Raw genomic sequence first — 20,261 nt, 5'->3', positions numbered from 1 at the left:
AAGCTCACAATGCTTTGTGAAAGAGTTCGACAAAGACTCGTGATTGGTGGCCCGTCTCATATCAGCTGTCACTCAGGCATTTTAGGCATCCCTCTCATCTGCCCTGTAATCTACACCGCTGACTGACAGAGCAAATGATCGGCAGCTTTTCATTGGTCCACGAGGTCGTATGCCTGCACATAGAGGTTTGTGATTGGCTGTGAGGGTGTGCCGCATGTGTACCCGTTGACTCCATTTCCTGTCCCTGTTGAGATCAGCTGAAGAGCCCCTGGTCTCAAGCAGAAAGGCTCAGTCAGGCCTGTCAAGACAAACATTGTGTGGAACATACAGGGAACGCACAGGGAAGAAAAGCAGTTGGACTGGTCCACAAGATCGGCATGTTCTAGAAGTATTCTTAGGTGGCACACATACAATGCTGACCTGAAAACATGGATCCTTTCCCCAATCTCCCTCAAAGTTCAATGAGTTATGTGCCGAGTTCTGTTCTGTTTTGAGAACCAATAAATTAGTATATGGGTAGAACTGTACACACCTGCTAATGTTATTTAATCAGTATAAACTCCAACTTAAAGGTACAGTATGTACGATTTAGTGGTACCTAGTGGTGAGACTGCAGATTGCACCCAACTGAATACTTCTCCCTTTCCAAGCGTGTATAAGAAGCTACGGTGGTCATCAGGTGTCATACATAAGGGTAAAGGCCCTCTCTAGTGCCAGTGTTTTGGTTTGTCCCTTCTGGGCCACTGTAGAAACATCTCAGAGCTACATGGCGGACCACCGAAGATGAGGACCCGCTCCCTAAGTAGATATGAGGGGCATTCTAAGCTACTAAAACACAACGATGCATAGTTTCAGGTGATACATTAATGAAACATAATCATGAATACAATATTCCATTTCTGCTAATGGATCACCATAAATATTACATACTGTAACTTTTATGACTTTTACATATTTGTATTTTAAGAATTGTAGTACAACTACGGAGAGAGAAAAAACTACAAATGCTGTTTCATTTTGTCTCTCAAACTTCATTCTATTACCTAAGTGGACAAAACACTCAAGACATACCAAAGAAATTTCACATTTAATTACACGTCAATTCATCAGTAATTACACCTTTCAGCATGGACACCCTTAATGAAAGACCTGAGCATTCAGCACACTACATTCAAACAAACGCATCAGCTCCCCGAGGTCTTTCTCGCTCTTCGTCACGTGCTCGGCGAGCAGTCCTATCCTCAGCGTCAGGTCGTCCAGCCGGGGCTCCAGGGCGGAGAAGTCCCTCTGGATGGTGAACACCTTGGGCTTCAGGTCGCCCGCGAACGTCACCGTCCTCATGAGGCGGGCCCGGCCGCTTTCCAGGGCCATGATTCGCTCAGAGAGCCGTCTGTCAGCGGCCAGCAGCTCTGGGATTGGCTTGCGCAACTGCTCGAGGCGCTGGGCGTTCCTCTCGGTGGCGCTCTTCAGGCTGGCTACGCGGTCGATGCTGCCCACCAGGAGGTCGCCCATGCGTTTGATCATGGTCCTCTCCGCCGTGGTCGCCTTCTCCTCCAGCGCGCCCACGCGCCCCAGCAGCGCCTCCACGTCCGACTCCAGGCCGCCCATGCGCCGGATGTCGGTGCGCACTGCGGCCACCTTGGCGGTCATGTCGCGCGTGATGCTGGAGGTGTGCGCCTCGATCCGCTCCACCGCCGCGGACAGAGCCTGGACCTGGGGGGCGACAGTGGTACAGGAGGGAGAGAAGAAGTTGAGCTATCAGAAGGTTGCTAGTTCAATTCCTCACTGTCGAAGCGTCCTTGAGCAAGAAACTAAACCCCTAACTGCTCCTGATGTGCTGTGCGACAGAGCCAGGACTTGGACCAGGGCGACAGTGGTACAGGAGGTAGAGAAGAAGTTTAGTTATCATAATTGTCAGGTTTTAATTGCACACACGACACACTGGAACACACACACGTGGATATATGGAGGCGACACAGGACACACACACACACACACACACACACACACACACACACACACACACACACACACACACACACACACACACACACACACACACACACACACACACACACACACACATAGGCCTGAGGTTGCGGTGAATTTATTCTCTGCATTTTCCCATCCTGGACTGTCCTTCCTCCAGGACCCCAGGAGCAGTGGGCAGCTTGTAAGTGCCCGAGGAGAAGAAGGTTGCTAGTTCAATTCCTCACTGTCGAAGCGTCCTTGAGCAAGACACTGAACCCCTAATTGCTCCTGATGTGCAGTGTGTAATCAGTGTAGATGTAGAATGTGTATACATCCTTGTAAGTCACTTGGGATAAAAGCGTCTGCTAAATCACTAAATTAAATAAAATGTAAATGTATCATCACTGTCACCACCATGTGACGAACCATTATGTTCGTCTGCTTTCCTTGGTGTCCTGTGTTGTGCGAGTGTTGGTATGTTTGTGTGTATGGCTGTATGGCTGCACAATACAGGACACCAAGGAAAGCAGACGAACATAATGGTTCGTCACAACCATCACCATCGTCAGAACCTTCATCATCATCATCATCATCATAAATGTAATGTAAATTAAGGACCTTCATCATCATCATCATCATAAATGTAATGTAAATTAAGGACCTTCATCATCATCATCATCATAACTGTAATGTAAATTAAGGACCTTCATCATCATCATCATCATCATAACTGTAATGTAAATGAAGGACCTTCATCATCATCATCATCATCATCATCATCATAAATGTAATGTAAATTAAGGACCTTCATCATCATCATCATCATCATAAATGTAATGTAAATTAAGGACCTTCATCATCATCATCATAACTGTAATGTAATTTAAGGACCTTCATCATCATCATCATCATCATCATCATAACTGTAATGTAAATTAAGGACCTTCATCATCATCATCATCATCATCATCATAACTGTAATGTAAATTAAGGACCTTCATCATCATCATCATCATCATCATCATAACTGTAATGTAAATTAAGGACCTTCATCATCATCATCATCATCATAAATGGAATGTAAATGAAGGACCTTCTCCTGTGCCCGCTGCTGTCTCTCCGTCGCCCCCGACGACCAGGCAGTCAGCTGGGAGATCTCCTGCTCCAGACCCGACACCTGGGACAGAGGAGCCTCATTCTCCAGGGTCCTCAGCAGAGCTAGAAGAGTTTCACACTGTGGAGGAAGCAAAACACACACACACACACACACACAGACAGATGAAGGGAAAGTGTGTACAGATAAAAACAGAAAAACACACACACACACTTGGGAAGGGCAGGGGGATACACACACACAAACACACACACACACAATTACTGATGCTACACTCTGACTCGGATTATGACACTGAAAGGCTGAAAATTGCATCATTTAACCATGAAGCGTTATCAACAGAATGATGTGGTTAGGGATGCATTCTTGAAGGAGTGCAAATCAGAGTTAAAGTCTCATGATTTTACACTCATCGTCCAAAATGTCCTTATATTCAGAATTGAGGTTTTGTAGAAGAATCCCTGAATGTATTTGTTCTCATTTGAACGTTATGTTCTTATGATATCTGTCTGACTGTATATCTTATCCGTTTGTTTTTACAGATAAGAATGGAACGTGTGTGTGTGTGTGTTAAATTCAGTTCAGTGTGTCACTTTTACTTCTTGTATTCTCTGCGTCATTCGGCATCTATCATAAATTGCCAGGATAACAATTGATGACGGTAGCCTGGTGATTGTCCTGAGTCAGTGTGACCTACAGTACGTAAGATGGGCCTGGTGATTAACGCCCTCTACTGACAGATCTGGGGTATTTCAGGTACTTTTCAGAGAAGCTGGTGAATCTTTATCTGAAGCCATTCTCCTTCTCTTGATGTGCATCATTGTAAATAAGACCTTGTTCCTGATTGGTTCACCACTGTCTGACTGAATCTCCATTAATCTGTGGTGTAAAATTACAATCACACTTAAAGCAACATTATAGTAGTTTGGCCTAAAACTAGTTAACTACTGAAAGAAAACATGCCAAACACAACCAACAGCCCAGTTGGCACTGATGAAAGCGTGATGATGAACTAACTGGTGTGTTTTGAAGATACAGTTGGTGATGTCATGCTGATGCTGTGAAGGCTTTTCTCACTTTTATGTGGGGATCTCATTGTTCTGTCCCAGCCCACAGAACTGCATAGAACTACACAGAACTACACAGAACTACTCAGAACTGCATAGAACTACTCAGAACTGCATAGAGCTACACAGAACTGCATATAACTGCATATCCTGGAAGGCTGGTGTGTAAATCCTTCCTTCACATGGCCTTTACATGACCGCATACCATAACAAAATTAATTTGAAGATGATGCAAAAAGCAGATGCCTACCAAAACATACCTCAAAAAGCAGAAATTGTTGCATTGCGCTGCTTTAACATCAGCCTACATTTGACTTCACACCTGTCTACAAGTATGTCCTTCACACACCACTGCGTACAGGTATGTCCGATGATGATCAGCTGTAACGTCACTATATAAGAGGCCAAGAGTACGCTCTGTTCTGCAACACCTCATGACAGTTGCACAAGAGTGAGGAGAACCCATGTGCTGATGGAAAGATGCTAAACACTGATCACAGAATGCCACGATCCATTCTGCAGTGCTGTTAGAGCAGGTCATTTACATTTAGTCATTTAGCAGACGCTTTTATCCAAAGCGACTTACAAGGATGTATATACATGGCACCCTGCACATCAGATGCAATTAGGGATTCAGTGTCTTGCTCAAGGACGCTTCGACAGGGAATCTAACTAGCAACCTTCTGATTACTAAACGACTTCTCTACCTCCTGTACCACTGACGCCAGGTCATAAGTTAGGTCAGAGTGTCCCCTTAGTCACTCTGAGTATGTAAGAGATTGTGAGCGGCAGTAACTACAGTGGCACCGGAGTATGAGAGCAAGGTTCTATTGTAGACAAAACAGTTGGCTCGGAATGAATTGTTTCGCCAGGGGGGGGATTCTATTCTTAGAACCTGGTTTAGTGACAAACGGAGACAGAAGTAAACCATCTAATAGAAGAGAGTTATGGCTTCATTCTCCTAGCAAAACTAAACCAGAGGGCTCTTCTATTAGAATGTTTACCACTTACTCAGACTTAATTAAAAAAGGTTTGTCACATTCTTGGAATAGCCTCAGTCCCTTCACATCCAGTCCTCCTAGGCTCCTATGAATGTGCCTTGTTCAAGTCCTTTAGATGGTAGAATATATGTATGTGATGTAAACATATCTATTCCAATCTAATGTAAACGCATCTAATACAATCTAATCTAATCTAATTTAAACACATCTAATCTAATGTAATGTAAATAAATCTAATCTAATCGAAATGTAAATAAATCTAATCTAATCAAATGTAAATAAATCTAATCTAAAGTAAACAAATCTAATCTAATCTAATCTCATGTAAACACAAGTTAACACATCCTAAGTGAAGTGGATGATAACAAGGGGTGTGACGTCATGCAGATCAATACATGTAGCTCAAATATTATGGAATTCACTTCTGGAGAACTTAACTGGAGAATATTGAAGAAATAAACAAAGACTGTTTACAATGTTTTTTTTCTTCTTTTTATTCAAAAACATTCAGTGACAATCTGTATCATTTCGGACACATGAATCGAACTATCCAGTACAAAACAGAAACATTACCTCTTCAAATGTTATGGCATGGCAACACACCCGGGAACTAGACAGAACAGTAACGTGCAGAAAATAATATTTCCCTTCATTGGGCATGAAAACATGAGGACACAGTGCAGTTCTTGCAGCTTTTATATGATAAGGAATACTTCTATGACCCATAAGAACCATGTTCAGTACTGACTGACAGATAGAGATACAGTAGAGATTAAAACTCTATTCAGAAAACATCATAGACAACACCAGATCACACATTCTATTAATACTCGTTTTACACTGTTTTTACACTGGCAGCACAGACAGCAGTTTCATAAAGAGGGAGGAGTTACATACAGTTTGGGCCATGGCAGGCGCAGTATGATGACATCAAACACTGACATCATTGGGCTGAGACTCTGGATGTTCCTCCTCCGTGCCCTGAAGTTGTGTCTCCACAGTCAGTAAGGATTCCAAGACCTCTTCAGGCACTGCCAATGTTTCCTCCCCAGTCTCTCTGTGTTCAGAGTCTTCTAGGGGCACCCCCTCAACCACAGTACCTTTATCCACCTCGTACGTATTCTTTACCTCCTCTTCCTCCTCTTCCTCCTCCTCTCCCGCTCTCTTGCTCTCCATCTCCCTGAGAGTCTCCTCCTCTTCCTCCTCCTCTCCCTCTCTCTTGGTCTCCATCTTCTTGAGAGTCTCCTCCTCCTCCTCCTCTCCCGCTCTCTTGCTCTCCTTCTCCATGAGCGTCTCCTCCTCTTCCTCCTCCTCCTCCTCCTCCTCTCTCTTGCTCTCCATCTTCTTGAGAGTCTCCTCCTCCTCCTCCTCCTCCTCCTCTCTCTTGCTCTCCTTCTCCATCTCCATGAGCGTCTCCAGCATGGCGTCGATCTCGCTCCCGGCCGAGTGTTCCCTCCTCCCTCCGCTGCTCCGGGCGTTGAGCTCCTGCCGGATGTCCAGCGTCTGCGTGAGGCTCCTCAGCATGCTGTCCTCCAGGCCCAGCACATCCACACCCAGCTCCTCCACGCGCCTCTCCATGGCGACGGAGGCCGCCGCCAGCCTGAGGATGGAGCGCACGGCCTCCTCCACGGCGGGGAGGTGCTCCTGGCACTGCCGGGCCCGCGGCACGTGCTCGTCCAGCCGCTCCGCGAGCTCCCGGTCCGTCCGCGCGAGCCGGGCCAGCTTCTCGTCGAGCTCGGTGACGCGGCCCGTGTTCCAGTCGAGCTGCCGCTGGGCCTGCGTCACGTCCGTCTCCTCGGTGCGGTCGAAGGCGCGGGCGTTCCTCCGCGTACTGTCCTCCAGCTCCTCCAGGCGCTCCGTGAGGGCCCGCAGACGCCGCTCTGCCGCGTTGATGTCGCCCGTGGCGCGGACGTGCGAGGCGCGGGACTCCTCCCTCAGCGACGCCAGGTCGGTCGTCACGGCAGCCAGGCCCGACTGCCACGCCTCCGTCACGTTCAGGAAGCGGACGTTGACTTCCTGGATGCCGCTTGAGGAAGTGATGTCGTTGTCCCCTTCGTCCTCCTGCATTGCCGTGACGATGGAGCGGAGGGAGGCGACATTGCTCACCAGTCTGGTCGCCGTGGAGATGGAGGAGAGCGCCCCCTCCAGGCGGTTCTTGGAGGCGTCAAGCTGCACCCACAACATAAGACAGGGTGTTTCTCTGAGCTGTGTGTGTATGCTTCTCCAACATTAGACAGACTTTTCTCTGCTCTGGTCTGCTGTATGTGTGTAAGTATGTGTGTGTGTGTGTGTGTGTGTGTGTGTGTGTATGTGTGTGTGTGTGTGTGTGTGTGTGTGTGTGTGTGTGTGTGTGTGTGTGTGTGTATGTGTGTGTGTGTGTGTGTGTGTGTGTGTGTGTGTGTCTGTGTCTGTGTCTGTGTCTGTGTCTGTGTCTGTGTCTGTGTGTGTGTATGTGTATGTGTTTGTGTGTGTACTTGCTCTGCATCAAAAACAATGTATTCTTTGTGTGTGCCACTGCTGACAAACTTCAAGCCCTTTCAGTGCTGTGTGTCAATCATTCAAGCTATACAACACCATCTTTACAATACAATCAGTTTGGATTGAAAGTGTTGACATGAAACCAGCTACAAAAGCTGTATAGAAATTCCCACTCCGATACTGCCAGCATGACCCTCACCTTCTTCAAACACTCCTATAACAAACATGGGCTTCGCCCTTTAACATATTTGACTTCCTAGGGGTCTTTGTCTGCATTATTGTAAGCTCTGTCTGAATGTAATCGTGTTTAAGTCACACCCACCTTTTCAGACACTTTTTCAACTCTCTGTTCCAGCTCTGCATACGTTGCTGTTCTCCCGTGCAGAAGACTGTACTTCTCCTCAACTTCGGCAAACCGTTTATTCTGCTCCCAGATCATACTGTGTACAACAGCACTGTATTAGTTCATAACATGAAGATGGATTTTTAAATTGAAATGAAATAGAAAGTTGCGGAGACGGCTGCTGATTGACATGTGGCATCAAACAGTGCGTAACGCAATTGTACTCACCACGCAAGCGAAGCGCAGAGACAGAGACACACACAAAACAGAAGACCCAGAACCGTCTTCATCTCATCAGAACGGAGATAACTTTTCTTCTGAGCCGTAGATTTCGGGTCGGATGCTTCGCTTTTCTTCGTCTCAGGCTCGCCGTTCTGTTTCGCTCCATCGCTAGAATCGTCGTTTTGTTTCGGGCTTATATTCTTTTTCCTTTGCTTCAATTCATTGCTCGGCATTTTTAAACCGCTCCAGATTTGTATAATGGCTAACTAAGCCTTCTTACCGACTCAAATGAATTTGTGTGGGACTAGATCAGAAACTACAATAACATTTCAGGGCAACGGTATTCAGTTAATTAAAACTTAAAACTACGTTAAGCTTTACAATGAAATCATTATTGCAGCTAGGTTGGCCAAAAAAGTAGCCTACCGTCCGTCTCCAAACAACCCCCTCCCTGTTCAAGGGATCTTGGGAAGCACTTACGTGCCAGCCACGTAGCACAGAAAACTTTCAACAAAAGTTTTTTTTTTTTAAATTATTATTATTATGCAGGTACACTAACGTGAACGTCAGAATTCGTTTTCAGATTTAAAAAAAATGAATGATACTCTACACCACCAACACTGTTCAACAAATAAAGGCTTTTAAAAAACGGGAAACTGCGTAAGAAACGTAGGTCGACTGTTCTAGATGAATGTGACAACAGCACCACCCTCTGGCCGCTGATGTAACATGCTCTTAGTCCTCAGTGCCTCGACCAAAAACATGTTGGTTACTTTCTTCTGTAAGCTGCATACAAGGCAGACTTCGCAGCATAATACTTTTGAATCACCTCGTAACTGATATGAAAAGACATTATATAGTGTTTACACACTGTACAGGTATATTGTTTAGGCGTCACAGGATCTTAACTACAGGCCTACATGGACAATTAAATGTTCACATAACTCAATCCAAAGACCAAAAAGGTGGAAAATACAGTTTATTTTATGCTTTAGAGGAGACAAAATATACACTTAGTATTAATATAGCCAGTCTAATTGATTCTTTATAAAAGACTACTTTAGAGGTTGACAGGGTTGAGTACAGTTAACTCTCTTCATCACAAACAGAAAACACAGCGAGAAAGGAAGAGTGGCTTTTGCATTGATGATGCTTCTGTTGCACTTAAATGCCAACGTCATTGAAACCAGACAGTTTTGTGGTCAGTTTGCTTAAGAACCCCTCGTCATCTAATGACATCTAATTTAGGTTGGACCGTCTGTTCAATTAGAGACCAAATGTCTTGGACTCACCCTCAGCCTATATGAAGTAAACGTGTAGTAGAAGTTACTATGTTAGTCACTTCCACATGCAAAGGCCAGGTGACGTTCAAAATAGATTGTATTGTTAACACTGAGGTCTTAAGTCATTGGTGAGGATGGTAGGGTAGTGTTGCATATTTTCAACAACTTGCCACCCCATTTAATGGTTGACTAGTCTGCACTACGATACACAGTACAGCACAGTATAGTATAGTATGAAAACGTGCAATACAAAGCTGTGCTTAAAGGTCCCGCTGGTTGTTATTGCACAAATTGTCCTCACACACAGTCTTAAAGAGCAGCTTCACACAGGCGCTGTAGTATTCCCTACAGATAGAGGAACAGCTGACTTCAAAAGCTGACGGGTAAAAAGGCTGAGTCGTGACAAACGGTAGCAGTAAAGATATGGTCCAACGCTCAGCACATTCGGATAAGTTAGTCAACACAGGTGAACTTCGGGCAGATAGGTTTATATGAATGCATGACATGTTTTACAGCGATAGAAACAGACTGAAAATGGGTGTCTGTGATAAGCAAGTCCACAAAATCACACAGTTATACAGTAATAGGTGTTGCGTTGATCAATCCAAAGGTTGTTTCGATGAAAATAAGTTAAAGCTTTAGTCTGTAGTCCTTCACCAGAATCCAAAATGTCCGCCCTCCCCTGCTACCTCTTCCCTGCTGCCCACCAACCCTGGGCCTGCTGCTTGATGACCGCCTGCTTCTCCTGCGGGCTGAAGTGCAGGATGGTGAGGATGGCCGTGAGGGTCTGCCGGCGCCCTCTAGTGTCCTGGAGTGTCAGGTACTTGTAGATGATGTTCTTGAGGTACTCCAGGTTAGCTCCGTCGCGGCCCTGGTCCCGGAGGCGTTTGTCCAGCTCGGCCCGGAGCTCCGCCGCCTCCTCGTCGTGGCGCTCGCCGTGGGCGATCAGCTTGCCCTGCAGCTGGTGGACGTCCTCCTCCAGGCGCCGCTTCTGCCTGCGGAGGGCGCCGTTCTCCACCTCCTTCCGGGCGAGCTGCTCGGCGTACAGCAGCAGCGTCGGCTCGTTGGGCCCCGCCAGCCTCAGGGCCTGGGCGATGAAGTCGCTCTCCTCCTGCGCCTGGCTGTCGAACTCCAGCTCGTCCCCCCCCCCGCCCTGCTGCTGCGACCCCCCCCCCCGCTCCCGTCTCCGACGCCCCACCGTTGCCGCGGTGACTGGTGAAGCCGAACACGTTAGCGGCGGCGGCGCTCCGCAGGCGCTCCAGCTCCTGGTCCTTCTCGGCGAGCAGCGCCATGGTGCGGTCGCGCTGCTTGTGCAGCTCCTCCTCCAGCCGCAGGAAGTCGTCACGGTGCTGCGCCTCCTGCTTCTCCAGCTCCTGCTTGTGGCCCTGCTGCGCGGCCACCGCCCCCTGGTGGCGCTCCTCCAGCGCGCCGCGGTGCCGCGCCTCGGCCTCGTCGCTATGGATACGCAGGTTGATGTACTTCTCCTTGAGCTCGGCCAGCTGGTCGCGCGCGTCCTCCAGCTCCTTGGCCTGGCTGCCATCTTTGGCGTTCTTGTTCTTGAGCACCACCTGCGCGCGCACCTTGTAGCGCTCGAACTCCTCCTTCACCTAAGATTCACAATCAGAATCAGGTTTTATTTATTTTATTAAAATAAGTTTGCACAAACAAGGAATTTGACTCGGTAAACTGGCTCTCAATGTGCTTACACAAAATATACATTACAACACAATACAAAACAAACACAATTCAAAAACAAACAGTGCAATGGTCTATGAAGTTGAAGAAAGTATATACAGGAGCTGTGAATTGTTACAACAATAGTGCAAAGAAGAAGTGGCGAGTGCAAGAAGTGCAGGGATAAATATATATGCTACATGGATAAATATATATGTTACATGGATAAATATATATGTTACATGGATAAATATATATGCTACAGTGGATAAATATATATGCTACAGTGGATAAATATATATGCTACAGTGGATAAATATATATGTTACATGGATAAATATATATGCTACATGGATAAATATATATGTTACTATGGGTTAGCTGTTAGCAGTAGTGAGACGGCGAGGGGGAAGAAACTGTGTTTGTGTACCTGCTTCAGCTCCTGCTGGTAGAACAGCGCAGACCTCCTCTCCACGTCCGACTCCTCCACCTTCGTCCTGCCCCCCCCCACCTCCTCCTCCACCTCCTCTCCCACCTCCTGTTCTCCCAGCTTCTCGATCACCATCCCCTGCATGTTCCTCTGCGTGGCCCTCTTGAGCAGCTTCTTCATCACCTCCATCTTCTCCTTCAGCAGGCTGATGTCCAGGTTGGCCTCGTCCAGGTTGAGGGTGTGGATGAAGTCGGGCCCGACACCGGTGCGGCCCGAGGAGGAGGAGGAGGAGGAAGAGGAGGAGGTGGCGGCGATGGCCAGCGTCTTGTTCTCCGTGTCCAGCTGCAGCACGCGCTCGCGGAGCCTCTGGGCGGTCTGCTGGTCCTTCTGGCGCGTGCGCTCGCAGGCCCCCAGCAGCTCCGACAGCTCCGAGACCCGCTCCTCCAGGCTCGCCACGCGGCCCTCCTCCAGACGCGCCTGGTCCTGCAGCCGCTCGTCCGCCTGGGTGGCCTGGGAACAGGAAGCAGGAAGTTAACAATACACATCACTTGCCGTACATTCAATAGCCCTGTGCTGATGCCTGGGAATGCTTTACATTACGTCTGGGCCAAAGAAATAGATCTTGGGGAGAGAAAGAGAGGGAGAGAGAGAGGGAGGGAGAGAGAGAGAGAGAGGGAGAAAGAGAGAGAGAGGGAGGGAGGGAGGGAGAGAGAGAGAGAGAAATAAATCAATCAATCAATCAATGTGTTTATTTGATCAAGATAATAGCCAAAGGGCTAGAAACAAACAGGAAGCAGGAAAAAAACAAAAAAAACAGAAAGCACCGCCAGAGCAGGGGCGTCCCTCTCTACCTTTAAGAAGCTTTTGAAGACCCGACTCTTCAGAGACCACCTCTCTTCATAACTGGCAATTTAACTAGTGCTTAACTTGCACTTCCTACATTTCTTTTTCTTTTCTATTTTGTCTTTCTATTTCTTATTTAAAGTAGTATTTATTGTTACACTAGGTCTCTATTGCTCATAGCTTGACTCTCCCCTGTACGTCGCTTTAGACAAAAGCGTCTGCTAAATGGCTAAATGTAAATATGTAAATAAACAATACACAATATCACTTGCCGTACATTCAATAGCCCGTGCTGATGCTTGGGAGTGCTTTACTACTGGGCCAAAGAAATATGTGTCTGGCTGAGCTGGAATATTTCTAAACCAAAACAACATCCCGTTCAGTTCTTTCCAAAAATGATTTTTATCTAAATGTATCTAATGCTTTCCCATTTAATTTTGATATTTGTGAAATGTTTGTCTTTCATTGCACAATGCTTACGATAAAATATTTGTAGGGTACCCAAGTGCTGAATCTTTTCACCTTCTTCACTCTGTATTGTTACATTTACATTTAGTCATTAAACAGACGCTTGTATCCAATGCAACTTACAAGGAAATTGCATTTATACATCAGGAGCAGTTTTTAGGGGTTCAGTGCCTTGCTCAAGGACACACACACACTTGGTAAGGAGGAGTAGGGAATCGAACTAGCTTCCTTCTGATTACTAAACGACTGTACCACTGTCCCCTGTGTCTGAGATGTCCTGAAGCTCTGTATTGTGTGTCTGAGATGTTCTAGAGCTCTGTATTGTGTGTCTGAGATGTTCTAGAGCTCTGTATTGTGTGTCTGAGATGTTCTAGAGCTCTGTATTGTGTGTCTGAGATGTTCTAGAGCTCTGTATTGTGTGTCTGAGATGTTCTAGAGCTCTGTATTGTGTGTCTGAGATGTTCTAGAGCTCTGCCTCACCTTTCTAATCTCATGCTGGAGCTGCTGTTGGAAGTGGACCTTGAGCTGTGTGACCTCCTTCTGAAGCTCCTCCACCAGAGGGTCGGGCTTGCTCCTCTCGGCCTCCGCCGCCTGGAGGCTCCTCCTCATCTCCTCCCTCTCCTGGAGCGCCTCCTTCAGACGCAGCTCGTAGTCCAGCCCGCGGTCCGCCACCTGCATGGTCTCCATCAGGGTCTCGCGCGAGTCCTCCAGCTTGAGCTCGGCGTCCTGACGCAGGCCCCGCTCCTCCTGCAGCAGCTTCTGGAGCTCCCGGAGCATGTGTGCGTGGTCCCCCTGCTCCTGCTCCCGCTCGTGCTGCTGCGTGATCACGCGGGCCTTGCTCTCCGCCAGCTGGTCCTGGGGAACCAGAAGGAAGATGGAAGATGGAACATAGAACATGGAACACACAACATTCTGATTCCAAAATTCTGATTCTTAGAGAGATTTTTTTTTTCTTTTTGTTTGCTTTTTCTTTCTCTCTCCCTCTCTCTTTCCCTCCAAAACTTTTCAACACCTCATGATCTTGCACAACAACAATGAAAATTTTAGTTCATATTCATATTGTTATATTCTTAATCAGCGTATCATTCTCAAAACCTTTCAACCCCTCATGATCCTGCACAACAACAATGCCATTTCCTATACAGTGGGGAAAATAAGTATTTGACCCCCTGCCGATTTCGCAAGTTTGGCCACTTGCAAATAAATGCGTGATCTATAATTGTAATGGTAGGTCTATTTTAACAGTGAAAATACAAAATATCAACAAAAACATCAAGAAAACAACAGTTATGAATTTATTTGCATTTGTTTTCCCCACTGTACCTAAAACTACAACAAATGAATATAAACTGCATCCGTACCTGTAGAGCTCTCATCTCAGCCTCCTGCTGTCTCCGGGAGTCCTCCATCATTCTCTGCAGCTCCTCCATGTCGTGCTTCATCTTGCGCTTGTCCGCCTGGAACGAGGCCTCCATGCGAGACTTCTCCTGGGACACCGTGGTCAGCGAGCTGGTCAGCGTGTTCAGCTGGGCCTTGAGCTGCAGAATGCGCCGGTCCACTTCTGAAGAGGCGCTGGTGGTGCTGGGTGTGGTGGTGAGCGGTGCCTGTGGTTGTGCCGGTGCCGTTGCCGTTGGCTGCTGCTGTTCCAGACCCGCGCTGCTACCGGTGCTGACACCGCTCTCCGACCCGCTCGCCTCCTCCGAACCCTGGGTCGTCTGGCTGGAGGCTGTGAGGCCCGCCAGGCTGGTGACATCATCTCCTAGGGAACCGGACCGCTGCGGCAGCTCCTCCTCCAGCGGGTCGCCCTTGGTGCTGCCGCTGGCCGCCGTGTCAACGGACGCCGCCGTGTCTACGCTGTCCTCGCTGTGCAGAGACGAGCGGTCGTCCCCGAGGTCAGAGGTCAAGGGTGAAGCGGTGCTGACCCCGCCGGGTAAGTACGGGTCGTCACTGCAGTGGCCCAGGTCCACTTCCTGGGACACTGTGAGGACCTTCAGGCTAGCTTCCAGAGCTTCCTTCTCCTTGAGGAGCCCCTTGTAGGCGCGGACCACATCTTTAAAGCGGGTTTGGTACTGGACCAGCTGTTTCTTCTGTCCTTCGATGGTGTCCAGTAGCTCCTTTTTGCTGGGGCCACCCCCAAAAGCCATGCCAAACTTCTCCATGTTTGTTTGGTTCTAGTACTCTCATGTAGGGTTCATCCTCAAGCTGTCAAATTAAGAACATAATGGCCAGTTTCACGAGGTCAATATTCAATTCAATTAAGCTGAATTAAGCAGCGCTCAAGACATACATAGGCTACCCTATGACCATTTAGAGAACGACCGATCATTGTCGTCAATGACAGGCGTCATTGGACTTCTGATGTAAACGATTTTTTTTATTTTGTTTTACAAAACCAGCAGCAACAGCAGTGATCAATGAAAAAACATATGTTACCGTGATCGGAGAGAAGCGGCACATACGCTAGTTTAGCTAGAACAGAGTTTGCAAAGACTTAAGCTGGAATACGCTCTCTATTACACAGCGTAATGTTCTGTTAACATGACAGACCTAAATAAGAGACCTTAGTTCCTATACCAACATACAACCTAAAGAATAGAAAAATGCATCTTCCACATTGTTAAACAAGCGACCTGAGCTGGTTTGAAGTAACAGCTAACTGTATCTCTTCCAAGTAACTTAGCTGCCAAGCTAAATGATAGCAAACACAAGTTACTGACAACGATGGACGAAAATAAGATATCGTCGAGCTCAAGAACCGAAATAAAGCATTGTATGTGATATGTCAACCTTCTAACAATGCTATACTTGATACAGCAAGATATTTCGTGGTACATATGTAAGCAATATGTGGAGAATACCTCCGATACGTGTCCACCACTGTCTTCCTTATTCCTGCTGGCCACTGTTTAGGAGCGTCACACACTTCTCTTGGTACATGCATCCTTTGCAGGAGGCCATGTTGGTGAGGTCCCATTCATTTTGTTAGTAACTAACCCAGTGGATATCGTAATTTTTTTTTTAAACTTTACAATACACATATTAAACTACACAAAATATACTCCTTAAAATGCTTTATCATTTTTGGAGGAAAAGAGCTCATATTTGGTAGGTCACATTGGATAACTCAAGCGGTATTTGGGTTTGAAAGAATGATGATGTTGAATATTGCATCGTGGAAATACAAGCATATAAAGCATACAGTATTCATAACTTCATGTGAGTCATCCATCAAGGTCCAAAGTAGTGGCCGAGCATCAAGTGTTCACTAAATAGTTAATTTAAAAGAACGAAGTGATGACGTCATTTCTTCCGCGTTGGCCTGGACGTGGCATATGACAGCAAAAGAAGCTGCACCCAGTCGGTCGGTGTGGTTACAATAAACAGATTACAGGCCATCGGGAAAAGTCGGTCGTTTTTTGAGGTTGCTGCTTTATATTTTTTCCTTTACCGGAGTGGGTCTCTAAGTGAAAATGGGGCTCACAATTTCGTCGCTCTTTTCAAAGCTCTTCGGTAAAAAGCAGATGAGAATACTTATGGGTGAGTATAATCCAGTAGGCTATGGTAGCCGTCCTAGCATCCTCGCTATAGTCAGTGGGAGGGGACGTCTCAAAGAAGCTTTGATGTTTCCTATTGTTATTAACAACCTGATACATGTATTTCTCCAGCTAGGTTTAGTAACTAATTTGTTGTAACGTTGGTTTGTGATTTCATTTGATAACGTGTGTAAGTTAAGTGAACACCGTTGTCGAGTATCTGGCATTGCAACATTGCCTGCACTGTTACCGCGATGGACAGCAAGATCTTTGGCCAGCTAGTTGAGTTGTAATAGCCAGTTGTCGTCACCATAACCAGTACCTAGTTTTATAAGTCAATACAGAAATGAATCTCATCCAACGTAACTTGTATCGATATGGCCATACCATGCACCAATGTGGTCCTTGATTTTGTAAGACAACGTTTCATCATTTATCTTGTCTGGTTAAGAAATGTAATGGCTAACGTTGGTTAGGTACGTGTCAGTTTTCCTAGTCTGATTGTGTCTCGTTTTCAGTGTTCTCCCTCAAACGTGTCATATTAACAATATGTATTCCCCACGTGTAAAGTATATTAAAACCGAGTAACCGCGAGTGTAACAGTGGACTGAAATGCTAAATACAGATTGAGAACTTTTGTGTAACGACAGCCAGTTAAACACGCCGGCAGAAAGTCTTCCGAAGGTCTTCTACGTCAGCTGATTTTACTCCTGGTTATCGTAGAGTAGTAGATACGACCGGACCCAGATACCATGGTTTCATGGCCAGGTGTGCTAGGGGCGTAGCAAGCACAGATACACGTGGAGGCTGCCTGTAGTCGTTGACATGTTAATGTATCACATGACTTCCTCTACTCCAACAAACATCCGAGCTATATGTCTCGGTGTGTTGTCAGAACTGACAGGGATCAAGGTCTACAAGGGCTTTGAATTACCATTTGTTTCACTTTTTAACGAGTACCAATTTTAGTTGTCATTAAATGTTCTACATGCCTGTAAATAATTATAATATAATAATATACAATGATCCCTTCATCTTGTATCACCTGACATTGTGACTCCTTGTTCTCTTTCAGTTGGTCTGGATGCTGCCGGAAAGACCACAATCCTCTACAAACTGAAGCTGGGGGAGATAGTAACCACTATTCCAACTATTGGTAAGAATCACCTTAAAAAATAAATAAACAAAACAACAACAACAGAATAACTAAAAGAAAAACGCTCTGTCATACAAACTTCATCCATCCTTGTATGTTCGGGTACATTAAACATCCTTCCCTGTAATGCCCCAATGATCACACTGCTAGTGAATAAAGGGGCACTGATGTGCAGGTTGAGGGGTTTGTTTAGGCTGGCGAGGCATGCAGGGCGGCTCTGCTGGGAGGGAGTGCCTGATAGGATCTGACAGGGCCCAGTCAAAACAAAGCTCAAGTGGCTCCCCCTAAACAAGATCTACTCACAGATTAAACGCTGGAATTGGGTCACTGGCACCGGGCTTGGTGTTCCATAGATGTGTGTTTGAATGTTACCTTCATTTTAGGCTTGTGGGGAAGATCTCCTCACTTACTGTTTCATAAATGTGTGTTTGAATGTTAGCTTCCATTTACTGTAGTTTCCATTTGTTATTACCTCACTTGTAAATCGCTTTGGATTAATCCTAATGGATAAATAAATGTAGGTATTTCAACCTTACGTTCCCCTTCTGTAGGGAACAGACACATTATGGGTTTGAACTAGATAAAGATAAGGGTTGTGGTACAGGACAAGCATTGAAATATAACAGTAAGTATATTAAAATAATATGAACGTCAAAATATATCAGATAGTGTTGCAATGGCAAGGCAGTGATTGCAGATCCAACACAAGCTAGTTTAAAGCCTGTTTCAGAATCTAGGGGGCCACTATGCCTGTCTGTCTGACGCTTGTCTGTCTGTCTGACGCTTGTCTGTCTGTCCACACAACCATATTCATTTCTTCCCATGGGGTGTAGCGGTGGCTGTTAATCTGTCTGTAAATGTGAGTGTTTAACACCATTGTTGTTTCTCCGTCAGGGTTTAATGTGGAGACGGTGGAGTACAAGAACATCTGCTTCACCGTGTGGGACGTCGGCGGCCAGGACAAGATCCGCCCCCTGTGGAGGCACTACTTCCAGAACACACAGGTATGACACTTTTTTTATTACTATTATTTCTTTTAATGATACATTTTTGATTATTATTTTTCTTTTATTTCCATATCTCTCTGTCATGCTCTGCCAAGGGACAACGGATGGAAACTAGCTAACCTAGCTAATTCCGTTTGGATTTACATTTCTCTGGGAAATGTTTATCAATGCACACTGTCCCTTTTCAAATAAACGCATACACTTTGACCTCCGACCTTAAGGGCATGCAACGGGTGACCTTTGACCTTCCCACAGGCCACTACTTGAATGAAGTGTTAAGCATTTCTGCCTTGTTTTGAGTTAGATGACCTTCTTGTTTCTGCAGGGCCTTATCTTTGTAGTGGACAGCAACGACAGGGAGCGAGTAGCAGAATCAGCGGAAGAGCTCGCAAAAATGGTATGTGTCTGTCTCGCTCTCTTTTCTGTCTGTCTATCTGTCTCTCTCTCTTTCTGTCTGTCTGTCTGTCTATCTGTCTCTCTCTCTTTCTGTCTGTCTGTCTGTCTGTCTGTTGGTGTTTGCTTTGTGCTCCCTCTCACTCGTGTGTGTGTGTGTGTGTGTGTGTGTTTGTGTGTGCAGCTCCAGGAGGATGAACTGAGGGAGGCGGTGCTGCTGGTCTTCGCCAACAAACAGGACCTGCCCAACGCCATGGCAGTGAGCGACCTCACAGACAAACTGGGCCTTCAGAGCCTAAGGAGCAGAACTGTGAGTGAATGAACACACACACACACACACACACACACACACACACACATGCACACACACGTACACACACGTACATGCACACATGCACATACTTACACACACACACACACACATGCACAAACAGTGAAAACATGTCAGCTGCACAGGCCAAAACCTCACATATGCTTTCGTGTAGAGCCTGGTTGTTGAGTGAATGAACACACTTACACACACACACACACACACACACACACACACACACACATACACACTGTATGTTGAGGTGTTGTTTCTCTCTTCTCTTCCCTTTGCTGCAGTGGCACGTGCAGGCTACCTGCGCCACCCAGGGCACCGGACTGTACGAGGGCCTGGACTGGTTATCCAACGAGCTGTCGAAACGCTAGAGAGGGAGAGAGCCAGGGACCAGAGCGGGACCAGAACGATCGAAAGCAACCAGGAGAGCAGGAGCGAGGGAAGGAGGGAGGGAAGGAGCGAGGGATGCGATCATGGGAGCAAGAAGATGAAGAAGATGAAGAGGAAGAGGAGGAGGAGAAGAGTTTGACCCGGAGATAACTTTAAAAAAAAATATCAGTGTGTCTGTCTGGTAGAACTTGAAGTTTATGGACGTTTTGCAATCAGTTCCTGTTCTGAAACTATTTCTTTTTTGTTTGTTTGTTTTCATGTTTTTGATTTTTTTTTTGTCCTGTTTGTTCTACCTCCTTTTATCGCCCCTGTCATTGTCTGCCCCCTTTTTGCCGATGTTTCCTAGAACTACATTCCTGTTCCTAACCACGACACCCGACACCCGTCAGCCGTACAACGAGATGTTTTTAACTTGCATGTTTCTACGACTATATTACAAAAACAGCAAATCAACCACTGAGCAGAATCATGGACAGTTTGTGATTGTGACGTAATAAACCCCAAAGGGAATGTTGGGGGGGGGGTTTGTGGAGGTGAATTGACTCCAGAATTCCAGAATCCTGCAG

The 20,261-nt window shown here is 46.3% G+C and overlaps 3 protein-coding genes across 3 annotated transcripts; 1 reads left to right on the top strand and 2 right to left on the bottom strand.

The window, feature by feature from the left end:
• Positions 1 to 149: 149 nt before the first annotated feature.
• ikbip (IKBKB interacting protein) lies at positions 150 to 8,500 on the bottom strand (the record flags this gene model as incomplete). Its single annotated transcript, XM_080851345.1, has 6 exons — positions 8,203 to 8,500; positions 7,954 to 8,071; positions 6,542 to 7,322; positions 3,065 to 3,189; positions 1,182 to 1,713; positions 150 to 298 (listed from the first exon to the last, which is right to left on the bottom strand). The coding sequence occupies exons 1-6, from the start codon at positions 8,427 to 8,429 to the stop codon at positions 150 to 152; spliced, it is 1,932 nt and encodes a 643-aa protein (XP_080707471.1). The 5' UTR covers positions 8,430 to 8,500.
• A 907-nt stretch (positions 8,501 to 9,407) lies between these two features.
• On the bottom strand, positions 9,408 to 15,780 carry gcc1 (GRIP and coiled-coil domain containing 1). Its single transcript, XM_080851344.1, is given in 6 exon segments — positions 9,408 to 10,660; positions 10,662 to 11,086; positions 11,584 to 12,093; positions 13,375 to 13,749; positions 14,256 to 15,096; positions 15,753 to 15,780. Coding segments are annotated over 5 exon segments (2,604 nt in total). The 5' UTR covers positions 15,054 to 15,096; positions 15,753 to 15,780; the 3' UTR covers positions 9,408 to 10,164.
• A 525-nt stretch (positions 15,781 to 16,305) lies between these two features.
• Positions 16,306 to 20,261, top strand: LOC308375338 (ADP-ribosylation factor 4-like). The gene is made up of 6 exons (XM_080851438.1): positions 16,306 to 16,431; positions 17,503 to 17,583; positions 18,478 to 18,587; positions 18,916 to 18,987; positions 19,168 to 19,293; positions 19,590 to 20,261. Exons 1-6 carry the CDS (start codon positions 16,365 to 16,367, stop codon positions 19,674 to 19,676), a joined length of 543 nt encoding a protein of 180 aa, XP_080707564.1. The 5' UTR covers positions 16,306 to 16,364; the 3' UTR covers positions 19,677 to 20,261.

The sequence above is a fragment of the Sprattus sprattus genome (assembly GCF_963457725.1).
Source record: "Sprattus sprattus genome assembly, chromosome: 14".
In the NCBI taxonomy this organism is placed as follows: Eukaryota; Metazoa; Chordata; class Actinopteri; order Clupeiformes; family Clupeidae; genus Sprattus; species Sprattus sprattus.
The sequence above is the reverse complement of the archived record's forward strand: the minus strand, read 5'-3'. Positions and strand labels throughout refer to the sequence as shown.

Excerpts from the sequence above, each read along its gene's own strand:
- LOC308375338 (XM_080851438.1), top strand. The coding sequence starts at position 16,365 with ATGGGGCTCACAATTTCGTCGCTCTTTTCAAAGCTCTTCGGTAAAAAG. Across the intron at positions 16,432-17,502 it reads GCAGATGAGAATACTTATGG|TTGGTCTGGATGCTGCCGGA; the intron begins GTGAGTATAATC and ends GTTCTCTTTCAG. Across the intron at positions 18,588-18,915 it reads ACTACTTCCAGAACACACAG|GGCCTTATCTTTGTAGTGGA; the intron begins GTATGACACTTT and ends TTGTTTCTGCAG.